The sequence below is a fragment of the Kogia breviceps genome, chromosome 14 (genome assembly GCF_026419965.1).
Source record: "Kogia breviceps isolate mKogBre1 chromosome 14, mKogBre1 haplotype 1, whole genome shotgun sequence".
Classification (NCBI taxonomy): Eukaryota; Metazoa; Chordata; class Mammalia; order Artiodactyla; family Physeteridae; genus Kogia; species Kogia breviceps.
This window is the reverse complement of record NC_081323.1, coordinates 11,327,639-11,352,081: the sequence shown is the minus strand read 5'-3', so window position 1 is coordinate 11,352,081 and position 24,443 is coordinate 11,327,639. Positions and strand designations below refer to the sequence as shown.

Here is a 24,443-nt window from a genome sequence, read left to right as displayed (position 1 = left end):
ACAGCTTATTACAGTAGTTGGCTTATAATAATAATCTAACTACACTTTGTTTCTGGCGGTCTAGTGGTTAGGACTCGGCGCTTTCACTGACGTCAGCCGTGGTTCAATCCCTGGTGGGGGAACTAAGATCCCGCAAGCCCTGCCGCGGGGAAATAAATAAATAATAAATTTTTAAAATCTGGTTAAGTTAAAGGAAATGACTTCTCTCAGCCCTCAACTTCCTTGAATGGAAACCAGGGTTGGGGAAGACCAAACCACATATTGCCTCCTTGCTTTGTGATCTCACCAGACACCTGCAGTGTAAACTACACTGGCATGAATTCTGGTGGCTTGTCACTTCACTTCATAGATTTACTTCCCACCCACCACATTGACCGTGAACTCTGCTTTTGTGATTCACCACTCACTAAATCCCTAGTGCTTGCAAAGTGCCGTGCACATACTCAAGACTTTGTTGAACATATTTACCATTGAACCACTCATTCTATCTCTCTAACTTACCCCAGACATGTATTGAAGACTCAGAGCCCACACCATGCCAAATTCTCTTTCTCCAACATGGTCTTGGCTCTCTGTACCTACCATACACTTCTCCCCCTCTGGCCTCTATGCCTCTATATGCTGTTCCCTGGGTTTGAATGTTCTTCCTTTCGCCTCTTCCCTTCCTTGTTTTCTTGGCTTCCAGCCCCAGCTCAGTCCTCACATCCTTTCTGAAGCTTTCTCTGATTTCTCCAGTCAAAGACCCACCTTCCTCTGGTTTCCCACCCCATAACACTGTCTTTCATAATTTTATCTCAACTCTTACCATAAATAAGTATATATACATATATGTATGTATGTATATATACATATGCTTAAACCTGACACTCCCCACAGGACCTGGAGCTTCTTATTTATCCATGTTTCCTGTGAGCTCTGCACATGATGAGGAGGTGCCCAACAGATGTTGCTTGATTGCAAGATTCTCTCTCAGCCTTGGGGTCCCCAGCTAAAGTCAGTGGGTCTTGTCTCAGGAGTCAATGACATAATACATGGGAGAGCATTTGGAGAACCAGCAATCAGCTATTCAAACAGCAGCAATTACTATATTTAGCTGTTGCTGTCTGAGCATCACTTAAGGTCTTTGTATACTTCAGCTGTTATCAGCTCATGTTTAAGCTTCTCTCTTAATCACCTGTAAGGTGATGGTGTTTACAGGAATTCCAGCTGAGAAAAACTGTCCTGCCCAAACCCTCTGCCTTTGCAACAACTCAAAATTGTCCTTTGGAAACTGTTACAAGACTGCATGAGGCTGCTAATAAGTCCCTTCCACCTCTGTGGTTCTGTGACAGCAAAAAAGAAAACAGATTTTTAAGAAGGCTTTACCGGTAGGAAACCCTGGCCATTGATTCTCGGTGACATTTCATATCAGAAAAATACCAAATTCTCTGAAGGGAGCCATGTTTCTCATCTTTTAGACAGGGCTGGAGGTCTGAGAGTTCTCTGCTTGGTGACATGAAATCACCGGAGCATCCTTTTCAGATTTTATTACATAATGATTAGCAGATTATGTAACAGTCATGTAACAATGATTAGGCACCTCTACTTTCTAAAAGCCAACAACATGAACCATCTACCTACTTCTTTCTATTTTTTAGTGTTTTTTTAAAATCACAAAAGTAATGCATGAATTCTAATGACACAGGCGTGTAGAGCAAAAAATGAAAAAAAAAAAGCAAGCCTATGACCCATCAATTTGATTTCTTGTAATCTACCAGAGAAAAAGCATAACTGCACAGAGACCTGTTGCATCATTGTTTGTAATGCAAAAACAAAACCCAGAAACATTCTAAATGTCCATCAATAAGGAAATGGTGTAGCTGTACTAATGACTACTATGTATCACTTAAAAAGGATAATGTAAACCTACATAACTCTGCAAGACATATTTTGGAAGGAAAAAAGAGACATACCCGGAAATGGAAAACAAAACATCAACTGATACTATATATTTTCTAAGGGTGCATATGTATGTATGCATATGTATGAAGCCAGCTGTGGACAATAATGCAAATACAGATCATGTTTTTTACATCATTCTACAAATACATATTATATGATTTTTATTAAGATCTTTCTCCCCGAGAAGTCAGCTCTGTGAGGACAAAACTAGTATACCTGTTTTTGCTCACAGTTATATTACTACTACCTGCCATACTACGCTACTACTAGTAGCACACCCATTAGAGAGCTCAACAGCATTTGTTTCCAACTGAAATTTTCATTGAATGCCTACCATGTGCCAGGATTGATGTTTGATTTAAGGGGCAGAGACGGACACAAGCAAGACAGATACCGCCCTTGCCCTCAAGGAGCATACAGCCTCCTTATCAGAAAGAGAATATTAAGGGACTTCCCTGCCGGCACAGTGGTTAAGACTCCACACTCCCAATGCAGGGGGCCCGGGTTTGATCCCTGGTCAGGGAACTAGATCCCACATGCATGCCACAACTAAGAGTTTGCATGACACAACTAAGGAGCCCTCCTGCTGCAACTAAGACCTGGCACAGCCAAATAAATAAAATAAATAACTATTTTTAAAAAGAGAATATTAATAAATTAGGAGTAGGATGAACTAAAAACCAGTGATTCAGGATAGAAGGTGGCGAACGTTATGAGAAGGATAGAGAGCTTAGAGAATGGAGAAGTGACATCTGAGACGGCAAATTGGGGACAGCCTCAAGGAGGAGGTGGCATTTGTACTGGGCTTTGAGTGACTTGGGCATGTAAGCATGTCCAGCTTTCCTTCCAGCCGGAGGGAAGAAAGCAATAAAAAGTAAGGACTGGAAATTGAAACTCAACTGCCTACAAGCATATAAGGTAGGCATAACTAGTACTAGAGTACTATCATCTCATACTATATAGTACCAGAAATTAGTAGTAATGTGATACAACATAGTACCTGGCTTACAGTAGGCATTCAATAAATACTTTAGTGAGAAAACGAAAATTATTGAACCCCTACCATCCTCCAGCTGATTGTTGCCAATTTCCCAGCTGATCATGATCAGATATTCAGGTTTCTGAAGAGGAGCTAAAAGTCCAGATTTTTAAGTGAAATTTTGCAATTATAAACACTATATGTAGATATACTTCCTAGTTCTGTCTACTGAGGGAGCCTATGCGAAATGACACCACTGTTAGAAAAAAAAAAGGGGAGGGGGGAAATTCCCTGGCAGTCCAGTGATTAGGACTCCCTGGTCCCACTGCAGGGGCACAGGTTCCATCCCTGGCTGGGGAGCTAAGATCCCACAAGCCATGAGGTACGGCCAAAAAAAAAAAGAAAGAAAGAAAAAAATGACACTGCTGTAACAATAAGCACTGAGCACCATATCTTGCTTTCTAAATACCATTCTCCACTAAAATGAACCAAGCCTTGGAGAAACAACTGATTGTCAGAGCTGGGGCAGGGAAATTACAATGTGAGGCTGGCACATCTTATTGAGCCGGAGAGTAAGGAAGTGCCAAAAGAATGATGGGACTTGTGAAAAGAAGCCAAAAGGCCTGAGTTCAGATCCCAGTTCTGCCACTTTACAACTATATGTGACTTTGGACAAGCTAGTTACCTTGCTGGGCCTCAGTTTCCGTATCAGCAAAATGGGGTTAATAGAACTAACTACCCCCAAGGATTGAATGAGCTAATACAGGTGCCAGTGCGGAGTGATAGTTCAACACAAGCTAGCTAGGAATTTTTTTTTTTTTTTTTTTTTTTTTTTTGCGGTACGCGGGCCTCTCACTGTTGTGGCCTCTCCCGCCGCGGAGCACAGGCTCCGGACGCGCAGGCTCAGTGGCCATGGCCCACGTGCCCAGCCACTCCGCGGCATGTGGGATCTTCCCAGATCGGGGCACAAACCCGTGTCCCCTGCATCGGCAGGCGGACTCTCAACCACTGCGCCACCAGAGAAGTCCCTAAATAGACATTTACATGCCAGTGTCGCTCATGTTAAAACTCCTTGCAATCCGAGACTATGTCCTTTTTTTTTCCCAGTCTTTTTTTTTTTTTTTTTTCGGTTTTTACTTCCATGCTAAGTACAGTAAGCCATAGAGGTAGGAGCATTAAACATTTCAGGAACTGTAAAGAACAAGGGAAGCCATGATCACCTAGTTGAGCCAGGCCAGGTGAGCCTGTGAGATACTCCTACGCCCCCTAGTGGTGCAGATGGGAATTCCTCCTGGCTCTTACCAGTTTGGCAATCTTTTTTTTTTTTTTTTTTTTTTTTTTAAGATTTAATTTTATTTATTTTTGGGTCTTCGTCGCTGCGCACGGGCTTTCTCTAGTTGCGGCAAGCGGGGGCTACTCTTCGTTGAGGTGCAGGGGCTTCTCATTGCGGTGGCTTCTCTTGTTGCGGAGCTCAGGCTCTAGGGTTCCTGGGCTTCAGTAGTTTCAGCACGTGGGGGCTCAGTAGTTGTGGCTCACGGGCTTAGTTGCTCCGCGGCATGTGGGATCTTCCTGAACCAGGGATCGAACCTGTGTCCCCTGCATTGGCAGACAGTTTCTTAACCACTGCGCCATCAGGGAAGTCCCCAATTTGGCAATCTTGAAGAACTGGATGAAATTATCTACCCATAAATTAATAAATGTAGAAATGCATAATGGTGTAAATTCTTCCTACTTGAGATAAGCATAGTAATAAATTTTAAATGTGACTTGAGCCTGAGAGGACTCTGAGGGTTTCTTGATTTGAGGGCTGGGGTCATGTCTAATTCATCTCAACTATTCTCCCACAGGGCCTAATGCACCATTATTTATTTTTTTACTTAAAAAGTAATGCATGAACTTGATAGAAAAGTTTAGACAATACAATAGGGAAGAGAACGACAAGTAAGTCTTGCTCCAGGCCCAGAACCTAGGCCCCAGGCCCTCAGTTTCACTTCCTGATAATAGCCACTTGTACTAGATTCTCTGGAATCCTTCCAGTAGGGTAATCAACTCATCCTGCTCTGCCTGGGACTTTCCCAGCTTTAGTACTGAAAGCCTCACATCCTGGGAAACCCCTCAGCCCCAGGCCAATTGGGATAGTTGGTCACCCTACCTCCCAGAGACATCTATTCATCACACACAAACATATACACATATTAGTTGCATTACTCAGCATCCTGGTGTTATTTTAATCAAAACTATATTTCAAAGATCATTCCTTATCAGCTGTATATTCATTTAACGAATACTTATGGAGTTACCTACCATGTTCTAGGTACTGTTTTAGAAGCTGAATATACAGTAGTAAGCAAAATGGGCAAAAATCCCTTTCCTCATGGAGTTAACATACCAGTAATTATATCGGTTGTATTAATCACTTTGCTATTATGACCAATGCTGTCCTGGACATTTGTGTGTACGTATCTTTCCTACATGTCAGTGTGAGTTGGTCTATAGCAGCACCGTCCACAGAACTTTCTGTGATGATGGAAATGTCCTCTATCTGCTGTGTCCGGTATGTAACCACTAGCTACGTGGGCTATTGAGCTCTAAAAATATGACTAGTGAGCCTGAAGAATTGAATTTTTAATTTTGTTTTATAATTTAAATTTTTTAATGTAAATAGCCACAGTATTGGATGATGCAGGTCTGTGGGAGAAAGTCCTAAAAATAGAAAAGATAAATCAAAAGATGTGTGCTCTTGTAAATTGGATAATTATAGGCAAATCGCCCACAAAGAGGTTGTATTAGTTTTCCATTGCTGTATAACAGAAGACCACAAGCTTAGCAGTTTAAGCAACACACACTATGTCACAGTTTCTGTGGGCAAGAAGTGTGGGCATGGCGGAACTGGATCATGGCATAACAAAAGATTACAGGAGCAGATTTCCCATTGATTTTCCTTAGGATCACTATTTAGTTGAATAATTTTTAAAACCATCTATCACCACCCGCCTACCTCACTGCCTATTAGAGACCATGTCTTTCTCCCTCACACCATATCCCCGGCACTGTAGGGCCCAGCACACAGTAGGCCCACAGGGACTCTTTGTTGCCTGAATGAATGAGTCTCCCTTGGCAGTAAAAATCAAGTTTGCGAAGCCTTTAAGCAGGACCGCCTTCCCCACTCCAGGATCTCATCAGAACCCCAAGAGGGTCTTAGATGATGTAGGCCATCTGAGAGAGGCTGCCAAAAACTAAAGAGGAAGAGATGATTGGGAAACATTTTCCTCAAGGACATTAAGGGAAAATGGGAGGAGAAAGATCCATTTATTTGACACACATTATTAGGTTGATTGTTTTTGAAAAACAGCCAATGTGATTGTGGGGAATGAGGGAGGGCTGGCAATACATTTGCAAGCTAAGAAAGGGAGAGTGGGGACATTTTCACGGAGAATGCCCAGAAAAAACAGGAAGGGATATTGCACATTTAGTCTAGTCTCAGCATTGACTGGGGCTGGGGTTGGAGGCCGGGGTGGGGGGGTGCGTATAATGTAGGTTAGCGGTTCTCAAAGTACAGTCCTGTCCAGCAGTGGCTGCATCACCTGGAAAAAATGTTAGAAATGCAAATCCTCGGGCCACACCCTAGATTTACTGACCTGCTGAATCAGGAACTCTGGGGGTCTGCCCCAGCAACTCTTGTTTTCAGAAGCCCTCCAGGTGACTCTGATGCAAGTAAGAGTTTGAGAATGACAGGCACTCTTAAATGCACAGGTACCAAAGCCAGACTGCATGGGTTCAAATCCTGACTCCAGTTTTCCATCTGTGTTAAAAGGTAATTTAATCTCTCTGTGCTTCGATTTGCATAGTTGTAAAATGTGAGTAGTAGAACCTAAGTCATAGCTTGCTCTGAGGATTTATTCATGTAAAGTGCTTAGAATAATAAGCACACAAAAAGTTCACTATTAATATAGTATTATTTCAATCCTGTCCTCCTGTGACTAAGTGTACGAGCTCATGGAAAGTTCATTTCAAGAGCCCAAACTGGAGGCACTCAGTGGATTTGAAGCCTGGGTCTGGGACTCCCCTGCCCTCACCGTCCTCCCCGCTCTCAGCACAGGGTCTGGTGGCAGCTACATAGCCAACACAAAGGCTTATAAATACCCACAACACACCTCTGCCCCCACTAAAGCACCCCCATCCCTGGAGAGGAGAAAGGGCACTTTTGGCTGGGAAGAGGTCAGATGCACAGGTGCCTGGCATAGGAACAAGAAAAAGAATGGTAAAATAAGCATTGGTCCTCTAGGGTTGCTGCCTACCCGCCAGGTTATTCGTTTGTGAAAAGATGCCCACATGGCAAGCTAAAAATAATCCTCCTGTTGCCAGCAGGTCAAGCAAAATCAACCCAGAGGACTGAGAATGGGACAAATGAGGTGCACATTTGCATTCAATTATCTGGCTTAGCAAACGTGGTTATTTGTCCAGTGCAGACTCCTTACTGTGAGGGCTTTGTGGCCTTTCAGGGTGGAGTTTAATTGATCATTGACTTTCCTAGTTAAGAAAACCACACAGACTTGTTAGCAGAGCCTGCCTTTTAAAAAGATGTAGCTTTTGTTAAGTGGGCTATATACGAGAGCCAATTTGGTGCAGTGAAAAGTGGAGAAAGTTGAGATTCAAAACATCTGGGTTTTAGGCCTGCTCCTTTCAAGATTGAGGTTTAGTCTCTCTCTTCAGACCCGAGGCTCCCCATCTTATACAGAGCTGGAGCTGGAGCTGGACCCCATGGCCAGGAGGCATGTGGACACAATTTTAAATAGTTTGACTCTAAGGGAGATAGAGATTACTTCTGCTTTCACTAGGAAGTCTCAGTGTGGTGGTAGTCTTGTCTTCAGCACCTCTCTAATCATGCTTAATCTCCCTTTTCAGCGGCAACAGTATGCAGCATGAATTTATAAGATTGTATTGTTTCCATTGTATTTTTCCAGTGCACTGTAGAAATGTGATACTGATTTTCTATTTGTAGCTTGGGAGTGATAACAGATCTCCCTTTAAAATTTGTTTGCTGAAGTTTAAAGAAAGAACAACTCGATTGAAGAGAAAGATTCAGTAATAGTGCATAAGTAAACATTAAGTAATAGTAATAACGATTTAAATTTGGGAAACAGTGGCTGAAGCACAAAGCCTGTTCCACAAAGCCAGTCTCTGAATCTGGCTCCACATTTTCCAGATTTCCCTCCCTCCCTCCAGTCGGAGAGGCCAGGAGGCGCGGGCCCACCCACTGGCCCCGCCCCCAACCGAACGTACGTTCCATAGACCACGCCCATATCCCCGCCCTCGCTCCGCCCCCTCGGGCTCCTCCTTCTCGGCCGACGCTGCCCTGCGTTCAGCGGCGGCAAGATGGCGGCGCAACTGCCGAGCCGTGATGGTGGTTCGCAGCTGGCAGGGCCCGCGGCGGAGGCCGACCCCTTGGGCCGCTTCACGTGTCCCGTGTGCCTAGAGGTGTACGAGAAGCCGGTGCAGGTGCCCTGTGGACACGTGTAAGTTGAGGGTCAGGGGCCGGTCGGGGGGGCGCCTGACTGGGAGGAAAATGGAGCCGAGGAGCGAGGCCTCGGCAGGGAGGGTCTCGAGGCGGGAGCGAGAGGACATGGAGTTCGTGGAGGCCCGTGGAAGTTGGAGAGGTGATCTTCTCTTCCACCCTGCTTACTCCCAAGTATCCCGCTCTTCTGTTGGGCGCTTGCTGTGTTACAGGCAGCCTGCTAGGCTCCTTCCACGCGTGATGGTGGAGTCGCACACTGCTGGGGGTTTGGTAGGGTCTAAAGTCGGCTCTTGGGGAGCCAGTTTCCCTTAAATAGTCTGTACGTGGCCCCTGAAGTACACTGTGTATGGCGTCATCTGTCCAGCTGTGCCAAGTAATGCTAATATTCACTACAGTTGGGGAAACGCTGGACGAGACCGAAAGAACAAAAGGGAAGTCTTGATGTAGTTCTGACCAGTCTGCCTTCACTGTGAAAGAGGTGGGGAGTTGGCAGATAGGGATTGTTAGCATTCCTACTTGGGTACGAGGTTTGTTTCATTGTATTTGAAATTATAAAGCCTCCATATTGCTAATAGACTGCTTATGACGACTAAAAGAGATGTGTGTGAAAATGTCCAGTATAGGTTCTGGGGTAGGTGCTTTGAGGTTGGCTGGGTTTGAATCTAAGCCTTGCTCCATCAGACACACATCAGACGCTTAAGTTGAAAGAACTGTAGAGAATGTGGCTACCTTCCTCTTGCTACTGGGAGTTGGATTTTCCTCTGTGGCCTTCCCCAATGCTCGTCATGGGCATCATCTTGGTATTGGTCTTAGGACCCCTCTGTTGGTCAGTAGGCACAATAGGCACCTGCTGGACCTCATGGGCATTCTTATTTCTGCAACACTCCTGCAGGGGAAGAGGGTTGGAGGCCATCTTACAGGTGAGAGCACTGAGGCTCACTTAGGGTAGGTTCACCATTGTCTACTCTCCCCAGATTGATTGCAGGTGTCTGCTAGTTCAGAGAACAGTTGGCACCTGGCAAGGGCTCTTCAGGCACACTGACTGCTTTTTGCTTCTTCAAGTGCACCAAGCTCTTCAGGCTATTCCTATTTGGAGTTCAGTTAGCCTGGAACTCTTCTTGCCCCATTTGCACCTCCCCCGTCACTATCCCAGATCCTTTCCAGACTTTAAGTCCTAGTTTAAGTTACCTCCCTTGTCACCATCCCCATGTAAATTACCTCCCTTCTTCTTTCCTGGGGCTTTTTTCTCCAACCTTGCACAGAGCAAAACTTAGGGATCACGAGGGCAGCGATCATGTCTGTTTTGCGCCTCTTTCTGTCCCAAGTGCCCAAGGTAGTGTCTGAGCAACCATCTTCCAATCTTATGTTCAACTGGCTAAAATATCTGTGTGCTCACTATGTGCCAGATTTGGGGGCACAGTAGGAAACAAGGTGATTCTGCCCTCGGAGTTCACAGTCCAGTGAATTGATGATAAATAAATAAATGCTCAAAGTTTTGTCAAAACTCATTGTGCAATGGGAAGGTATTATAGAGATCAAACCTGGGGTGGGGGCAGGGGGAGTGATCGGGTAAGGAACGAATGAACTAAGAAATCAGTGGTGGAAGCAGACTTTGTGAAAGTTGAAGTGGAGCCTAGGTAGCTTTTTCGCTGAGTCCTCTTTCCTTGGATCAGTCCTCCGTATTAGGTTTACCTAATTTTGGATTAATTCAATGGATTTCATTTACAATTAACATTTAAAAGAGGATTGACCCAACACAATTTGCCAACTGAAGAGCAGCAAAATTTGAGGTTTCCTTGAGCCAGGTGGACCTTTCCTAGGTCAGAGGTCAGTACTGGGATTCAAACCTTGGCTCTTTTCTATACTCACCATACTAGCTCCGTGTGTTCATCAATTCAGTGCTGATTAGAAACAGATGGCTACACCTCTGTGAGGGCAGCCAAGTCTCCCACAGCTCCAGCCAAGTGCTTTTTGCTCTGCCTGGTTGATTTTTGCTAACTTTTGTGCTTGGAAGTGAGCATCACTGCAGCTCCAGCTGCGTGGGGCATTGAATTTTTATAAAACTTTATTTCAAGCCCTGAATTTTACATCCCCCTTCAGCTTAGTGGAAAACAGCTGGAGAATGGCAAGGTGGCTGGGTGCCCAAGAGAAGGATTTTCTAAGTAGCATTATAACAGGAAGTGGAGCATCTAGAAGGCTGAACTAGAAAAAGGCCCATAAGTAGGAAATGGAAACTAAAAGCCAGTCCAAGATACAGGGGCCATTTAAAAGCAGGCTTGTTCATCGGGCATGACTCAGGCACAGAGTGGCTTGTGAACATTGATCTCTGAGCTGCATCTCGGTGTATGCTTGAAGGGAGGCTTTGAGCTGCTTTTATCTACAAGCTGGGTTTGATTTCATTATGCTCTCTGGGATCTTCTGTGCTCTCTGGGGTTACTCTATTGATCTGCCTTTGAGAAGACGTATAACAAGTGATGGCCATAAGGCCCCATCTGCCTCTTTAACCTCATCACTTATCCTCTCCCCGTGGTCTACCACATCATGGCCTCAGAGACCTTCCTTTCTACCTTTTGGTTCCCGTTTTGCACTTGGTGTCATCTCTGTGGAACTCTTTTCATCCACATCTGTGCGGCTCTCTTCATAATTTTAGGTCTCAGCTCAACTGTTACCCCCTTAAAGAAGCTTTCTATGACCCCCTTCCCCCGCAGCTGATCTCTTTGCCTTGTTCTGTTTCTTTCATATATTTAATCACTATCTGAAGTTAACGCTTGTGTTTTCCCTTACTCTGGAATATAAGCATCATGATGACAGGGACTTTGTTTAGTTCACCACTGTGCCCTTGGTTGTGAATCATTAGACCCCCTCACCTTCTCCCATCCTGGTTTAGAATTTTGCCTAGCAGCATTTAACATCTAGCTAAATAACAAAAAGGAAGAAAATTTTTAGAGACAGTAAAAAAATGGTCAGATGCACAGATTACCTTTGATTATATGTCCTGAGTTCTTCCTGGCAGATTTTGTGATCTTGTCTGTCAGGTTGAGTATGTAACCAGGGTATTTTCATGCTTTATTATTCCTTCCTTCTCTGTACCATATTTGAGTATCACCACCTGTCTAGGCTTCGGACAGAAAGTTGGTCATCTTTGACTTCTTTTCTTTTCCAAATTCAGTAAATTACCAAGTCCTACTGATTCTACCCCTGAATCATTTCCTGAATTCTTTATTGCCTCACGGTTTCTTGCCTTTGGCTATCTGTTTGGTTTCTACATCAAGTCTTTTCTGTCTTTCCTCATCTAAAAAAGTTATAAAACCGACAACTCTATTGTCCATGAAAACGCCAGAATTATTTTTCTAAAACTTTAATTTGGTCTGGTTGCTACCTATTTTTAAACACCTGGCTCCCTACTGCTTATGAGGAAAGGTGTTAAACACTCATGATGCATCTGAGGAAATAAAAGTCTAAGTCTAAGGGCCTGGAATATTCTTCCCCTTCTGTACCACTGAACTCTTTCTTTTAAGGCTCTTTCGCGGATGCTGCCTCTGAAGTCTTACCAGCTCTGTCCTTGGGTCACAATTGTTGCTCTTGACTTTGTGTTTCCATAGTGCTTTGCATTCATTTCTAATGATAGCTGCGTCTGTTTGTGGTGCATTTCATATGTGCTAGACACTGTAGTAAGAGTCTGCTATGCATAATCCATCCTCCCAACAATCCTAGAAGTAGGTACTACAATCTCCGCTTCACAGAGGAGAAACTGAAGTTCAGGAGATCCCCCCAAGATACCTCAGCGGCAGGGGCTGAAGACTGTGCCGTAGCACCTTCCGCCATATCATGGGAGTTTGCATTTATTTCTGTTCGTTGCAAGGAACACCCTCTCCACCTTTTTCTTGCCCAGAAGGACACAGTATTTGAATCAAGAGCAGGGAGCAAGTTGTTTTTTATTCATTGATGTCATTTTAAAAGTTTATCCATTTTTGTTGTCTTGTCTCCACGATGCATGACGCAGGTTCTCTGTATGTCTTGTTCTAGCTTTTGCTCTGCATGCCTGCAGGAATGTCTGAAGCCGAAGAAGCCTGTCTGTGGGGTGTGTCGCAGCACTCTGGCACCTGGCGTCCGAGCCGTGGAGCTCGAGCGGCAGATTGAGAGCACAGAGACTTCTTGCCATGGCTGCCGTAAAAATGTATGTGGAAGTAAAACGGAAGAGTCAGTGTCTTTCTATAAGATGGGTAAAATGTAGATCTGTTGCCGCGTTGTTTCTGAAGTTAGAGCGTGACTAAGTGACTAACAGCACGTGTGCATGCTGGTTATCTGTGGCAGTGGCTGTGCTGTTGCATTTTGGTAACCTTAATTGGTTGTGGTGGGGTTTTTTTCCTTTAAGAATTGGTTTAGTATATTACATAGTTTAGCTTTGAAAGCCATAGAAATCAGTTGTCCCAGTTTTTTCCTACAAAAGACCCATTTTCCCAAAGAGCATACACAGTTTTAATTAGAATATAATGACAATAATATTTCTTAATTTTTAAAAATATAAGATGAAGTCAGTGACTCAAAGTTATCTGCTGCAATGAGTTTGAGGGGAAATTTTTTTTTTTTTTTTTTGGCCACGCCACCCGGCATGCATGCAGGATCTTAGTTCCCCAACCCCAGGGATGGAACCCGCGCCCCTGCAGTGGAAGCTCGGAGTCTTAACCACTGGAACACCGGGGAAGTCCTGAGGGGAAATTTTATAATGTATATTACTAAAGATATAAAACTTGTTCAACGTTTTAGCACTTGGCAAGGAGGAATTATAGTGCAAAAGTCAGTATGAAGTCATTTGATTATAATAGCAATATCTAACATTTGAAATGCATCCATACTCTTGTATGACCATATTAGAGTCAAGAATATTTATTTGAACATCTGTTGTAACTGCACACGTTACAACATTTTCTTTTCAAAGAGATATATGCAGCATTATTGGTTTTTAAATCATTATGATTATATTAATTCCAGACAACACAAAAATAGAAACTAATGTAGGCTTGTTCCCCACTCCAGAGATTACCTCTTTAAAAATGCTTCAGTTTAGAAGGCTGCAAAACATTTTTCTGCCCATTGACAAACACAAGTGTGGGATTTCTACAAAATAGGATCATACTATAATATATATTTCTACAAGTTCTTTTCACTTTTGAAAACTTTTTTTTACTTAATGACTTATTTGACATCCTCGCATGTTAGTTTCATTACTTTAACACCTTAATATGGATAGCCATAAAATGGATATACCTTACCATTTCTTTCCTTTCAGAGTGATTTAGCACTAGGGGTACACAGTGGCTGCAGTTCTGAGTAGGGCTCTTTCCCATCCCTTTTAATTGGGAGCTCTTTGATAGACAGCTTGAGGTCAAGTTCTTTAGCTGGAGATAAGACAGAAAGAAGCATCATGGTAAGCCAGAGCTCAAATACTGAAACATATTTTTCCTTGTAGTTTCTTTTGATTTAGAAACTCAAGATACTGAAATAAAGTTTCCTGTTACCTTCATCTTTCTTTATGTATCCATGATGAGTTTTTAAAAATTTCTGTATGCTTTTGATTTTCTTCGTTTTAAAGATTAGTGATTGTATTGTATTATACCTCCAGAAATGTTTATCTTCCCTTTACCTCCTCTTTCTTCATTCCTTACACTTTTTCTTTCTTTTTAGATCACCTGTGATGAAGCACTCTTCTGTGGGTTTTCTTTTCTCTTTCCATCTTGCAAAGACTAGATTTTATTAGAGAAATAGAATTCAGATTCTGGGGTTTTTTTGTAAGATCATTTATCACAATCTGGTGATAGGATATAATTGTTTAACTAGGATTACTAGCCTTTATCCCTTTTACGTAATCATCACTTTTCTTAGCCGCACTTATAATGGAATGTGGTTCTTGGCTTGCGTAAGGAGATTAGTTTAAGTGCTAGTGTGGAAAACTTTAAAAACTTCACTGGGTTTGGAGTGTCTCTGTGAGCAGAGAGCATATCATGAATAAAGCACACCTCTCTGAGAGTGATTTTAGAGTGGAAGCAGATATCCTCGTTTGGTCAAGTAAAACATCAGCCTTGGTATTAACAGAAACCCTGCAACAGTCAGAGTTTCAGTCCCATCAGCATAGCCAGGAGTCTGGTGAGATTGTTTGCCAGGATGATATAGGTCTAGTTTTCATCTTGCCTTTGCTTTGGGACTGTGTTAGACTGGGTACAAGATCCTGACTAACTTGTGGGCTCTGATTCTTCCTACTTAAGTTCTTCCTATCCAAGATCCGTGCACATGTGGCTACCTGTTCCAAATACCAGAATTACATCATGGAAGGTGTGAAGGCCACCACCCAGGATGTGTCCCTTCAGCCAAGGTAAATGACTCTGTCACTCTCCTAGGTGGACGTCTGTCTTCATGAGTTTTGGAAAGTGGAGGTATAATTGTTATGCTGGCTAAAGCTGACATAAGGTTTTGTTTTGGGGTGGGTGTGGAGAAGGACTCTCATGTTCACTTCAAATATTAGCTGATCTGTTATTTTCAAATCATTTGACCTGATGCATAAGTGATCATCAGAACCCCTGTCATAACACATTGAGTGAACTTTGCTCCTTTTGGGAGGGTACTGTGATTGAAATTGTGTGGAGAGGTACTCACAGAGAGGTTTCTTCTTTTTTCCTGCCTTTCATCTTCTAGAAGTGTCCCAAACCGTTATACTTTTCCTTGTCCTTACTGTCCCGAGAAGAATTTTGATCAAGAAGGACTTGTAGAACACTGCAAATTGTTCCATAGCACGGACACTAAATCTGTGGTAAGAGTAACTCTTTGAGTTTTTTGTTTTGTTATGTGGGTTTTTGTTGTTGTTTTTTGAATTTTTATGGGGAAAAAAAGTCAAACTTAACAGAAAAATTACAGGGTTAGTTAAATGAACTCTATGTACCCTTCACCTAGAGTCACAGATTAATAAGATTTTACCATATTTGCTTAACCATACTCTATATACATATTTTATGCTAACCATTTGAGAATAAGTTACAGATATCATGACCCTTTGTCCCTAAATACTTCAGCACATGTGTCCTAAGAAGAAGTAATGTCTTCTTAGAAAACCACATTTTTTTGTGAGTTTGATTTTCACATTCAGGAATTGTAACATTGATACAATCTAATACCTCCTTTGGAATTCATGTTTACATTTTAACAATTGTAGTGTCCTTCATAGCTGTCTCCCCTGGCCCCCAAATCTTGGATCTGTGCGTTATATTTAGGTGTCATGTCTCTTTAGTCCTTAGTTTTTCTTTGTTTTTCATGAGCTTGACATTTTTGAAGAGGACAGGCCAGTTGTTTTATAGAATGTCCTTCAGTTTGGGTTTGTCTGTTTCTTCATGATTACGTGCAGGGACGCTGCATCGTCCAGCTGTACGTCAGGGGGCTCGTGTGATGTTTGTTGTTCCCATTGTTGGTAATGTTAACTTGGATCCCCTGGTGTCTGCATAAAGCTGCCATTTTCCATTTGAGTAGCTTCTTCGTAGTTGTGGGGAAAGAGAAAATAGATGAAATTATTAGGAAAGTGCTTATCAGTCCTTTGATATTTAATTTATATATCAAGGCTGACATGTAGTTTTCTTTAAAAAAAAAAAAAAAGTTTGAATTTGGTCCATCTCAGCAGTGTCACGCTTCCCTCTTAATGTGATTGACAGACTAGGTCTTAATACAACTTTCTCTATAGTTTTGTTTGTTTTCCCATTTATCTCACACTGCTTCTGTTGAACTATGTAGCTAGTTTTATGAGCAGATCTTCAGCTCCACTGCTGTAAAAGATGGTGCACAGACTTGAGAATTTGCATGAACTTTTGCTAGTAGAATTAGGCCTGATGGCACTCTGTGTTTTTCTGTCTTAAATCTTAAGATTCATCTGGTCTGTTTGAGAATACCTTGAATCTTCTCTGTATTGAACTTCTTGCCAAGTCCAAATTCTGGGCAGTACAGTTACTTTTTACACTGGGCTCCCTGGACTCTTAATGTTGTGCTGTGACAGATTCCACAAATGAGTCCCCCCTCTCTCTGCTTTTCCCAACTCCCCAAACTAGGGAACTGGGCTAGCTTGGCCCAGCAAGCACCCTGTTTTCAGCCAGGCCCTATTGCTGCTAGGCGCGCGCGCGCGCGCACACACACACACACACACACACACACACACACACTCTCTCTCTCTCTCTCTCTCTCTCTCTCTCTCTCTCTCTCTCTCTCTCTCTCTCTCTCTCTCTCTCTCTGGTGGCTATTCTGGGCACTCTCTTTTCATTCCACAGATAATGGTGAGTCCTGCTTTTCACTAAGTACCAGGTGTGTGTTCCTTTCTTCTCTGTTCGTTCTGTCTCAGGAGCTCTCTGATCTATCTCTAAGGTCACAGACTGGCAGCCTGTCTAGCCCATACACATTTTCATTTCCCCAAACTTTAAAAATTAGCAGATTTCTCAATCTTGATACTCTACATTTGAGAAATTAGAAGTTTCGGCAAGAGTTGGCTGGCTCTGAGTAGTGCTGGCCCCTCTAGATGGGATGGCTCACAGACATCCTGCTTTGCTTGTTTGCCTTTCCCGCCGGGTTCCTGTGAACACTTGAGTGTGCACCCCTCCTTCTGTGTCCTTATCATTCCCTCGTGCTGAGGAAAAGGCTCCTTTGCAAGTCCGCCTCTTCTCTGCCCGCATCCTCAGATCCAGGCGGAGGACTGAGACTAGGGCCTTGCCCTGCTCCTGAGGCTTCCTCCCCCACCACGCTTTTCCTGTCACCTTCAGCTTTTCTCTTTTTACCCGCTCCTAACACTTGCTTTCCTTCAGACATGCCCAATCTTCCCTGTCTAATTGGTGGGAGGAATATTTGATCCACTGTTTTCTCTATATAGCCTGCAGTTTCTCTTTTCCTTCAAGCTTTGGTTTGTCAGCTGCTGCTGTCTCTCCCATATTCTCTCCTTTATCCCTTTCGAGTCCAGTGTCCACTGCTGGCATCACATTCTCCATGGGCCCATCTGGTCTTAAGTCCTTGTTTTCTCTCACCTTGCTGCAATTTTTAAAATTTGTTTCTTTGTACGTAGTCAGTTCCTTGTAGACTCCTGGTTCCCTCTATACCGTCAGTTATTCAAGTATTTTTTATATTCTTGCAATTTAGTTTATGTTTGGATGTGATAAATGTATTATATTACCACTTGTCATTTTTGTATAATAGAAGTAAACCCAGTGTAAAAGTAAAACACCATACCATGCCTGCCTACCTTTCATGAGATTAGTCACAAAGAATTGATTATTTTCTCTCAAAAATAAACAGCCTCATCATCTGATACTAATACCCGTCCTTCCGAGATCTGTATCTTTATTACATAGATGAGTGTTGAGGTTTCTGAGGCAGATGCCAATCTGGAATGGCCATCTCACCCCAGAGCCATCTGGGATGAGCCACTTCTCAGCCGCCATGTCTTCAGATTCATCTGCATTAAACTTAGTAAATCCCCACTCCTTGGAGATGCACATTTCCTGGCGGCCAGGGAACCTGAACTTGGCCCTGCGTAGGGCCTCAATCACATGCTCCTCTTTCTGCAGCTTGGTGTGGATGGGCAAGATGACTTCGCCAATGTGGACTCCGGCTACTGTGCCCGAGGGCTTTCCCAAGGCACCCTGTCTACCTGTCTGGAGCCTAGACTGGGGACGGCCTGAGGCCAGACATTTTCTTTTCCTATGATTCCAGAATAGCTGCTCAGTACACGTTCTTTGTCTGCACTAAGCATGATATGTTCTGTGAAAAACACCCCAAAGCCAAGTTTTCAGCTGCTTCAAGATGTTTCAGTTATGGTACTTAATAACTAATTACTAATTGAAAGAGCAAACGAGCTTAGGCACAGAGAGACACAAACACCACCACCTGCCCCTACTACCCATTTTCCATTTTAAAGTTAGCCAGATAAGCTCAGCTATTTTAGTAATTATGAAAACTAAAACGGATGTTAAGTCAAATGATAGAGCTACTCAGATTCATTTCCTACCACTGTCTCCCCTGCACTCATTTCTGGAAGTGAATAAGTGAAGAAACCAGCACACCACCCGCGCTAAGTGGATTGCCCACATTGTGAAGCTGGTTAGTGCAGAACCAGTACTGGAACCCAGTGTCCTGGCTCCGAAACCAGTTCTTTCTGAACAGCATCAGGGACACCTCTGTCAGGTGCTCATTGGCCTCTGAGTAGTGTTCAACTGTGTGTGTGGAAAATACAAAATTATGTCATCCAGAGACATTTCTAGCTTTCAAATGTATGATTCATGCGTGTCCTCCTTTTTTGTCCCCCTTTGGATGCAAGTGACAACGTATTTCTACACACTGTAACCAATGTTGTTGACATCTGTCCACATCAGTACATGTAGATCTGATTCTTTTTTAATGAGCTTCTCAGTTTTCCATTACTTGTTTGTACCATGATTTAACTGGTCCCTTATTGATAAACGTCAAGGTTACTTCCAGACGGTATCAGAAAATTTGATTAAAGACTGGATACTAAATGCTACTAAAAAAAATTGTTGATCGATGGGTGAGATAATAAATAGTACTGTATTTGTAAAGGGAAACACATATTTTTAGGACTGTTCTGAAACAGTTAAGGGTGAATTGTTGTGTCTTATTTTTAAATGTTTCATTTTTTCCTGAAGTAAGTATGCCAGACTTAAATCTAGGTGTTGGGAATAAGGGATGGTTTATCAAACTATTATCTACTTTCCTGTAGTTCTGAAGTTTTTCATAGTACATTTGTAAAGGCTGTCATAGATTTTAACATACCTTTGCCTATATTTATGTATATATGAAAAATAAAGTCTTAGCCTGCAGCCAGTTAAGCCGACCGTGCTCTTTTCTCCATTGGGGCCCGGTGTGCAGTGGCTGCAAAGAGCAGCTTCCTTGGTAGTGTATGCAGCCTGTTGCCTGTACGGGTTGCCCTAAGGGACCTTGGAGACAGCCCTTTCCAGTGGACATTGGTGTCTGGCCTCAGGCCGTCCCCAGTCTAGGCTCCAGACAGGTAGACAGGGTGCCTTGGGAAAGCCCTCGGGCACAGTAGCCGGAGTCCACATTGGCGAAGTCATCTTGCCCATCCACACCAAGCTGCAGAAAGAGGAGCATGTGATTGAGGCCCTACGCAGGGCCAAGTTCAGGTTCCCTGGCCGCCAGGAAATGTGCATCTCCAAGGAGTGGGGATTTACTAAGTTTAATGCAGATGAATCTGAAGACGTGGCGGCTGAGAAGTGGCTCATCCCAGATGGCTCTGGGGTCAAATACATCCCTAATCGTTGCCCCTGAAGAGAGGCACTCATGAGACCTTGGCCCTGTCCCTTCCTCTCTGAGGCCCATCAGTGAATCCCACTTCCTAACAAAAAAAGAATAGTAATAAAGTCTTAGATATGGATTAATTTAGTCAAAGGTTAAGTACACTCATAATTTTGATAGATATTGCTAAACTACTCTGTGGTATCTGATACTGCAACCTAATATTTTGTCCTTTTCTTCCCTCCTTTGGCTTCTTGAAATCCCTCTGATGATTTTGTCTCTGTTGAGGCCTCACTTCCTTCAGCCCTTGGTCCTCTGTTCTGCCCCTCTCCTTCTGCAGAACTCCTTAAATGTCAGTGTTTCAGCCCTTCCCTTTGGAAGCCTCCTCCTCCCCAGACTCTGGTTCTGATCATGCTCTCCTCCACAGCGCCAGCCGCCTGCCTAGCTCCTTCACCATTTCACATTTATCTCATGTCACCCCCCCTTTGTCACATATCTTCCTTGTAGATGGTGGGGTTCCATTGTCAAGCCAGACTGCTTATGCCTGCTTCTCCCTGCCCCCCACTCCTCTCTGCCTCTTGTCGTGAATTTTCCATTCTAGCCAGTCTAATTGGCTGCTTGCCATGTACTCTTTGTCTTTCCAAATACCTCCCGCTCTTCAAAGCCCAAATCAACCTCTTGTATGAAGGCTCTTTAGCCTGAGCCCCCTCATCTGAGCATTTACTTTATAAAAATAGCACTTAAGGCTATGTTTTACTTCCTTGGGATGTCGCTCATCTGTCATTTCCTTGGTTTTCTTTGTGCTTTCAGATCATTTTGTGTGCTGGGTTGGAAGGTCGTAGTCTAGGCTCCTCATAGGCTGACACAGTGTTCTCACCTCAGGAGGGGATCAAAAATGGGTGGTATCATGGCCTAAGCCTTTTGACTCGAGTAGGAGACTGACAGTGTCTTCTGGGATGTGAATGTGCACTTGAAGATGTGACTAGGCCCTGGACTGGTGGTCAGGAAAGCTGTCCTGGAAGAAAGGTGGCCGGTGACAGGCCATAGAGGGCTAATGTCAGCTCAGACATCCAGTACCTGATACTGTGCTTCTTTTTTGAAAGGTTTGTCCAATATGTGCCTCGATGCCCTGGGGAGACCCTAACTACCGCAGCGCCAACTTCATAGAGCACATCCAGCGCCGGCACCAGTTTTCTTACGACACTTTCGTGGTGAGTCTGTAGCCTGGGCTCTAACTCCTTCCCCCGGGGGATGGCACAGCTCCCTCGCTTCTCTTACCTGGAGAACTGTGGGCCCCCTTGGTGACTTTTGTCAGTAACATGATGGGCTCCCTGGAATGACAGCTGTGTGGTATTTAAGAAGATGAACTGGCCAGTCATCTAGACTGAGATATAGTAAGCTTGCTTTTATTTTATGTTTTCCAAAACTTTTGTCCACTGCGGTATGTGGTTTCTACCTGTTATGGAACCTGGTTTAGGATCCTTAAGCTCAGGTGCCCATGGGAACCAGGCAAGTAATGGAAGTGATTCTGCTAAGGCCTTGCAAGCTGGGCGGTGTGTGACTCAGGCCATGAAGCCAGCGACGCCAGCTGACTGTTGTTGTGTGGAAGGACAGGCACAGCATTGCCAGGCCTCTCCCTGCCCCAACCCCAAGAAGCTGGAAGTACAGAATTTCGTATGACGTATCCCAAGTTTATTTTAAAGTACTTCAGGTCAAATGAAACACACCGACTAGCCAAATGTGGTCATCAGGTTTACATCCTGTCTCTAGAGCTGAGTGGTTTTGAAGAGCACACTGTTGTCTTGGCATTATAGTGGCAGATAAATCTGGCCAGCTGTTGAAAGTAAACCTTTTATTTACATATACAGATGTCAAGTTAGGATTTTAGAATAGTATTCAGTTTTTTTGTTTGTTTTTTTGCTGCATCGAGTCTTCGTTGCTGCACTCAGGCTTTCTCTAGTTGAGGTGGCGGGGGCTACTCTTCGTTGCAGTGCATGGGCTTCACATTGCAGTGGCTTCTCTTGTTGCGGAGCAGGGGCTCTAGGCACGTGGGCTTCAGTAGTTGTGGCTCACGGGCTCTAGAGCGCAGGCTCAGTAGTTGTGGCGCACAGGCTTAGTTGCTCTGCGGCATGTGGGATCTTCCCAGACCAGGGCTCAAACTCGTGGCCCCTGCATTAACAGGTGGATTCTTAACCGCTGTGCCACCAGGCAAGCCCCTAGAGAGTCTTAATGACTGTGTTTCAGGACCTGAGAAGGAAAGCATGACTCTTCCCTGAGTTGTCATAAGGAGTATTTTCGTCTCGGCCTAACAGAGTGTCTGAAACTCAAGACTTCAAAATAACTGTCGTTTTGTTAAAGATGAATACAATTCCCAAGTAGATAGCTTTGCCTCATTGAATCAAAAAGGCTGCTTTCACTTCGGAGCGCTCCAGGTCTGAACGCTTGGTCTGTGCCAGGCTTCACTCAGGTGCTCTCTGGTCCCCACCCTCCCATCTGAGGGAGCCGTCATCATGGTCATCGTCAGGATGAGGCAGCCGAGGCACAGAGATCAAGCACTTTCCCAGAGTCATGCAGCCGGCATCGCAGACCGTGGAGCTGGCCCCTGGCCTCTGTCCCCTCTCCAGAGCCACCGCTCACATGCCCTGCTTCTCCGACTGAAAGTGAGTTCTTGCAGCTGTGCACAGTTGGCTGAGGCTGAGCGTCTTTTTTGCCCGTAGGATTACGACGTGGATGAGGAGGACATGATGAACCAGGTGCTGCAGCGCTCCATCATTGACCAGTGAGCAGGCTCTGCTGGGGCTCGTGTTCCAGAGCTTCCGTTACGTGTTCAGCGGGAAATGTGTGACTCCTCCACCTAAATGTACAACAGACCTAGAAGTGGGCCGTGGGATTAGGACAGGGTCACTTCCGACAGGGAACAGGTCCCCAGATCAGAGCCCTCCTTTCCTTTGGGCTCTTCCCCTACTGTTTACCCTGCTTGTCACATGTCTGGTCTTGCTCCTCAGCCACGTCCTGCAGCTTCTGCCTCCTTTTTGGAAGGGAACCCAGCTTCTCCACCTGTCCTTGTTTCACGTTTGAGCCTCGTGTTTGTTGTTGACCTCTCAGGTCCTCTGAGCCAGCCAGGACCTTTTCTGGGTCATGAATAGCACAGATGAGACAAGCGTCTCCTCTCCTCGTCCCCGGGGTGTGTGAGCTCTGGCAATAATGCATCTGATCAGTGATGGAGCTCCTTCTGTGCTGTGCAAGTTCCTGTTAGTTGGTCCTTGGCAGCAGCTGCCAGAAGCTGGAGTTACCTCATGGGAAACATTTCACACGTCCTGTTGGGGTGAATGTTCTGGACTTAACATGGTCTGGTGCTGGAAGTTTTGCTTAGTGATATTTTCCTACCATTCCTGCACACCCTTAGGATTAACTGGTTCAATCTTAAATGCCTGCATGGTGCCTTTTTAGGATAAAGGTGTAACCACATATTTTTAGTGAAAGTAAGTGTTTCTGGCTTAGGAAAGTTAAACTCCATTTATCCATAAGTGGGGAGGAGGGTCAGCTAAGTAAGGTGGGAGGGCCATAGCGTTTTGGTTCTGATTTTCAAACTAATGAAGTATTTTCCAGTGACTTGGTTGTGTTTGCTACTCTATTGGGGAGCCTGCTTATGTTCCTGTCCTTGAAGCACAAAAAGGAGTCCTCAGATGAATAAGAAGTTTGGGGGCTCCAGTGGATACTAGTTCTTTTATTTGGTAATTTAGATTAAACTGCGTGTTGCTTTTCTTTCACCAATGGTTTCCTTATAAAACTGGTTTCAACACGTAAGTCGGTGTGTGAAGACCTGCCTTCTAAAGCATAGGGGTTGGGGAGATCTGGTATCGCCGCTGCTGTCTCTGACAAGACACGCTGTTCAGAAGGCACAGCACACTTCCTGGGAGCAGTTGGTAATGGAAGCTGTCCACTGGAAACTTGCTTTGCTAGTAGCTCCGGAAGCCTGAAGTTCGACTGTTTCACAAATATTAATAAATACGAGGCTAAGGGCTGTCTAATCTGTAGGAGCAGAGCTTCTGATCCACCAAAAGACATCTGGGTTTAGGTTCATTTTTCCTGTTAGGTCTCTTGTCTGAATATGGACATTGTTTCTGGTCAGTGGCTGAGGTTTCAGATGACAAGGGGCTCTGGGCCTGTGCACTGCGCTGTGGGCCTTGCGCTACCTGCCAGCAAGAGCTGCACGTCCCCAGGGCCCAGCAAAGATGGGCCCTTTGGGGGCAAAGTAACTTTTTCTAATGTGCTGTTGCTTGGGAAGGCCCCGATGTTATGGTCAGCTTCTTCACTGTAATTTCTGGAAGAAGTTCATCTCAGTCTGAGTTTAGAGGGAAATTTGACAAAACCTTCACTTGCAGGACCTGATGATGGTGGTCTCACTGGTGATACCAAGAAACTGAGTTCCTTGTATTAAGTGCACTTCATGTATTTCTAATAAGACAACTTTCCAGAAAGTGACATTTGTTATGTTCCGGCTTTTAAAAGGTAAAATATAAATAAATTTCATAATTTATCCAACTGGTAAGCTGTAATGCCTATTTTCATTATCCACCGTTTGCTGAAGTCTGGGCCTGGGAGGCCTCCGGAAGATTGTTGCTCTTTTTAAGGGGAAGTTCTTGTCTGTCACAAGTGAGTCCCACCTGGCTCTGATCTCAGCTCTGACACTTCACCGGCTGGCTTCACCGGGCCTGTTGG

General features: G+C 44.2%; 1 protein-coding gene and 1 non-coding gene across 2 annotated transcripts; both read left to right on the top strand.

Moving 5' to 3' along the window:
* Positions 1-8,126: 8,126 nt before the first annotated feature.
* Positions 8,127-24,266, top strand: RNF114 (ring finger protein 114). The gene is made up of 6 exons (XM_059036088.2): positions 8,127-8,436; positions 12,462-12,612; positions 14,699-14,805; positions 15,126-15,240; positions 20,825-20,932; positions 22,439-24,266. Exons 1-6 carry the CDS (start codon positions 8,297-8,299, stop codon positions 22,502-22,504), a joined length of 687 nt encoding a protein of 228 aa, XP_058892071.1. The 5' UTR covers positions 8,127-8,296; the 3' UTR covers positions 22,505-24,266.
* Positions 19,284-19,418, top strand: LOC131741951 (small nucleolar RNA SNORA70). Its single transcript, XR_009331300.1, has one exon. It is a non-coding gene; the product is annotated as a small nucleolar RNA SNORA70 (small nucleolar RNA).
* Positions 24,267-24,443: the final 177 nt, after the last annotated feature.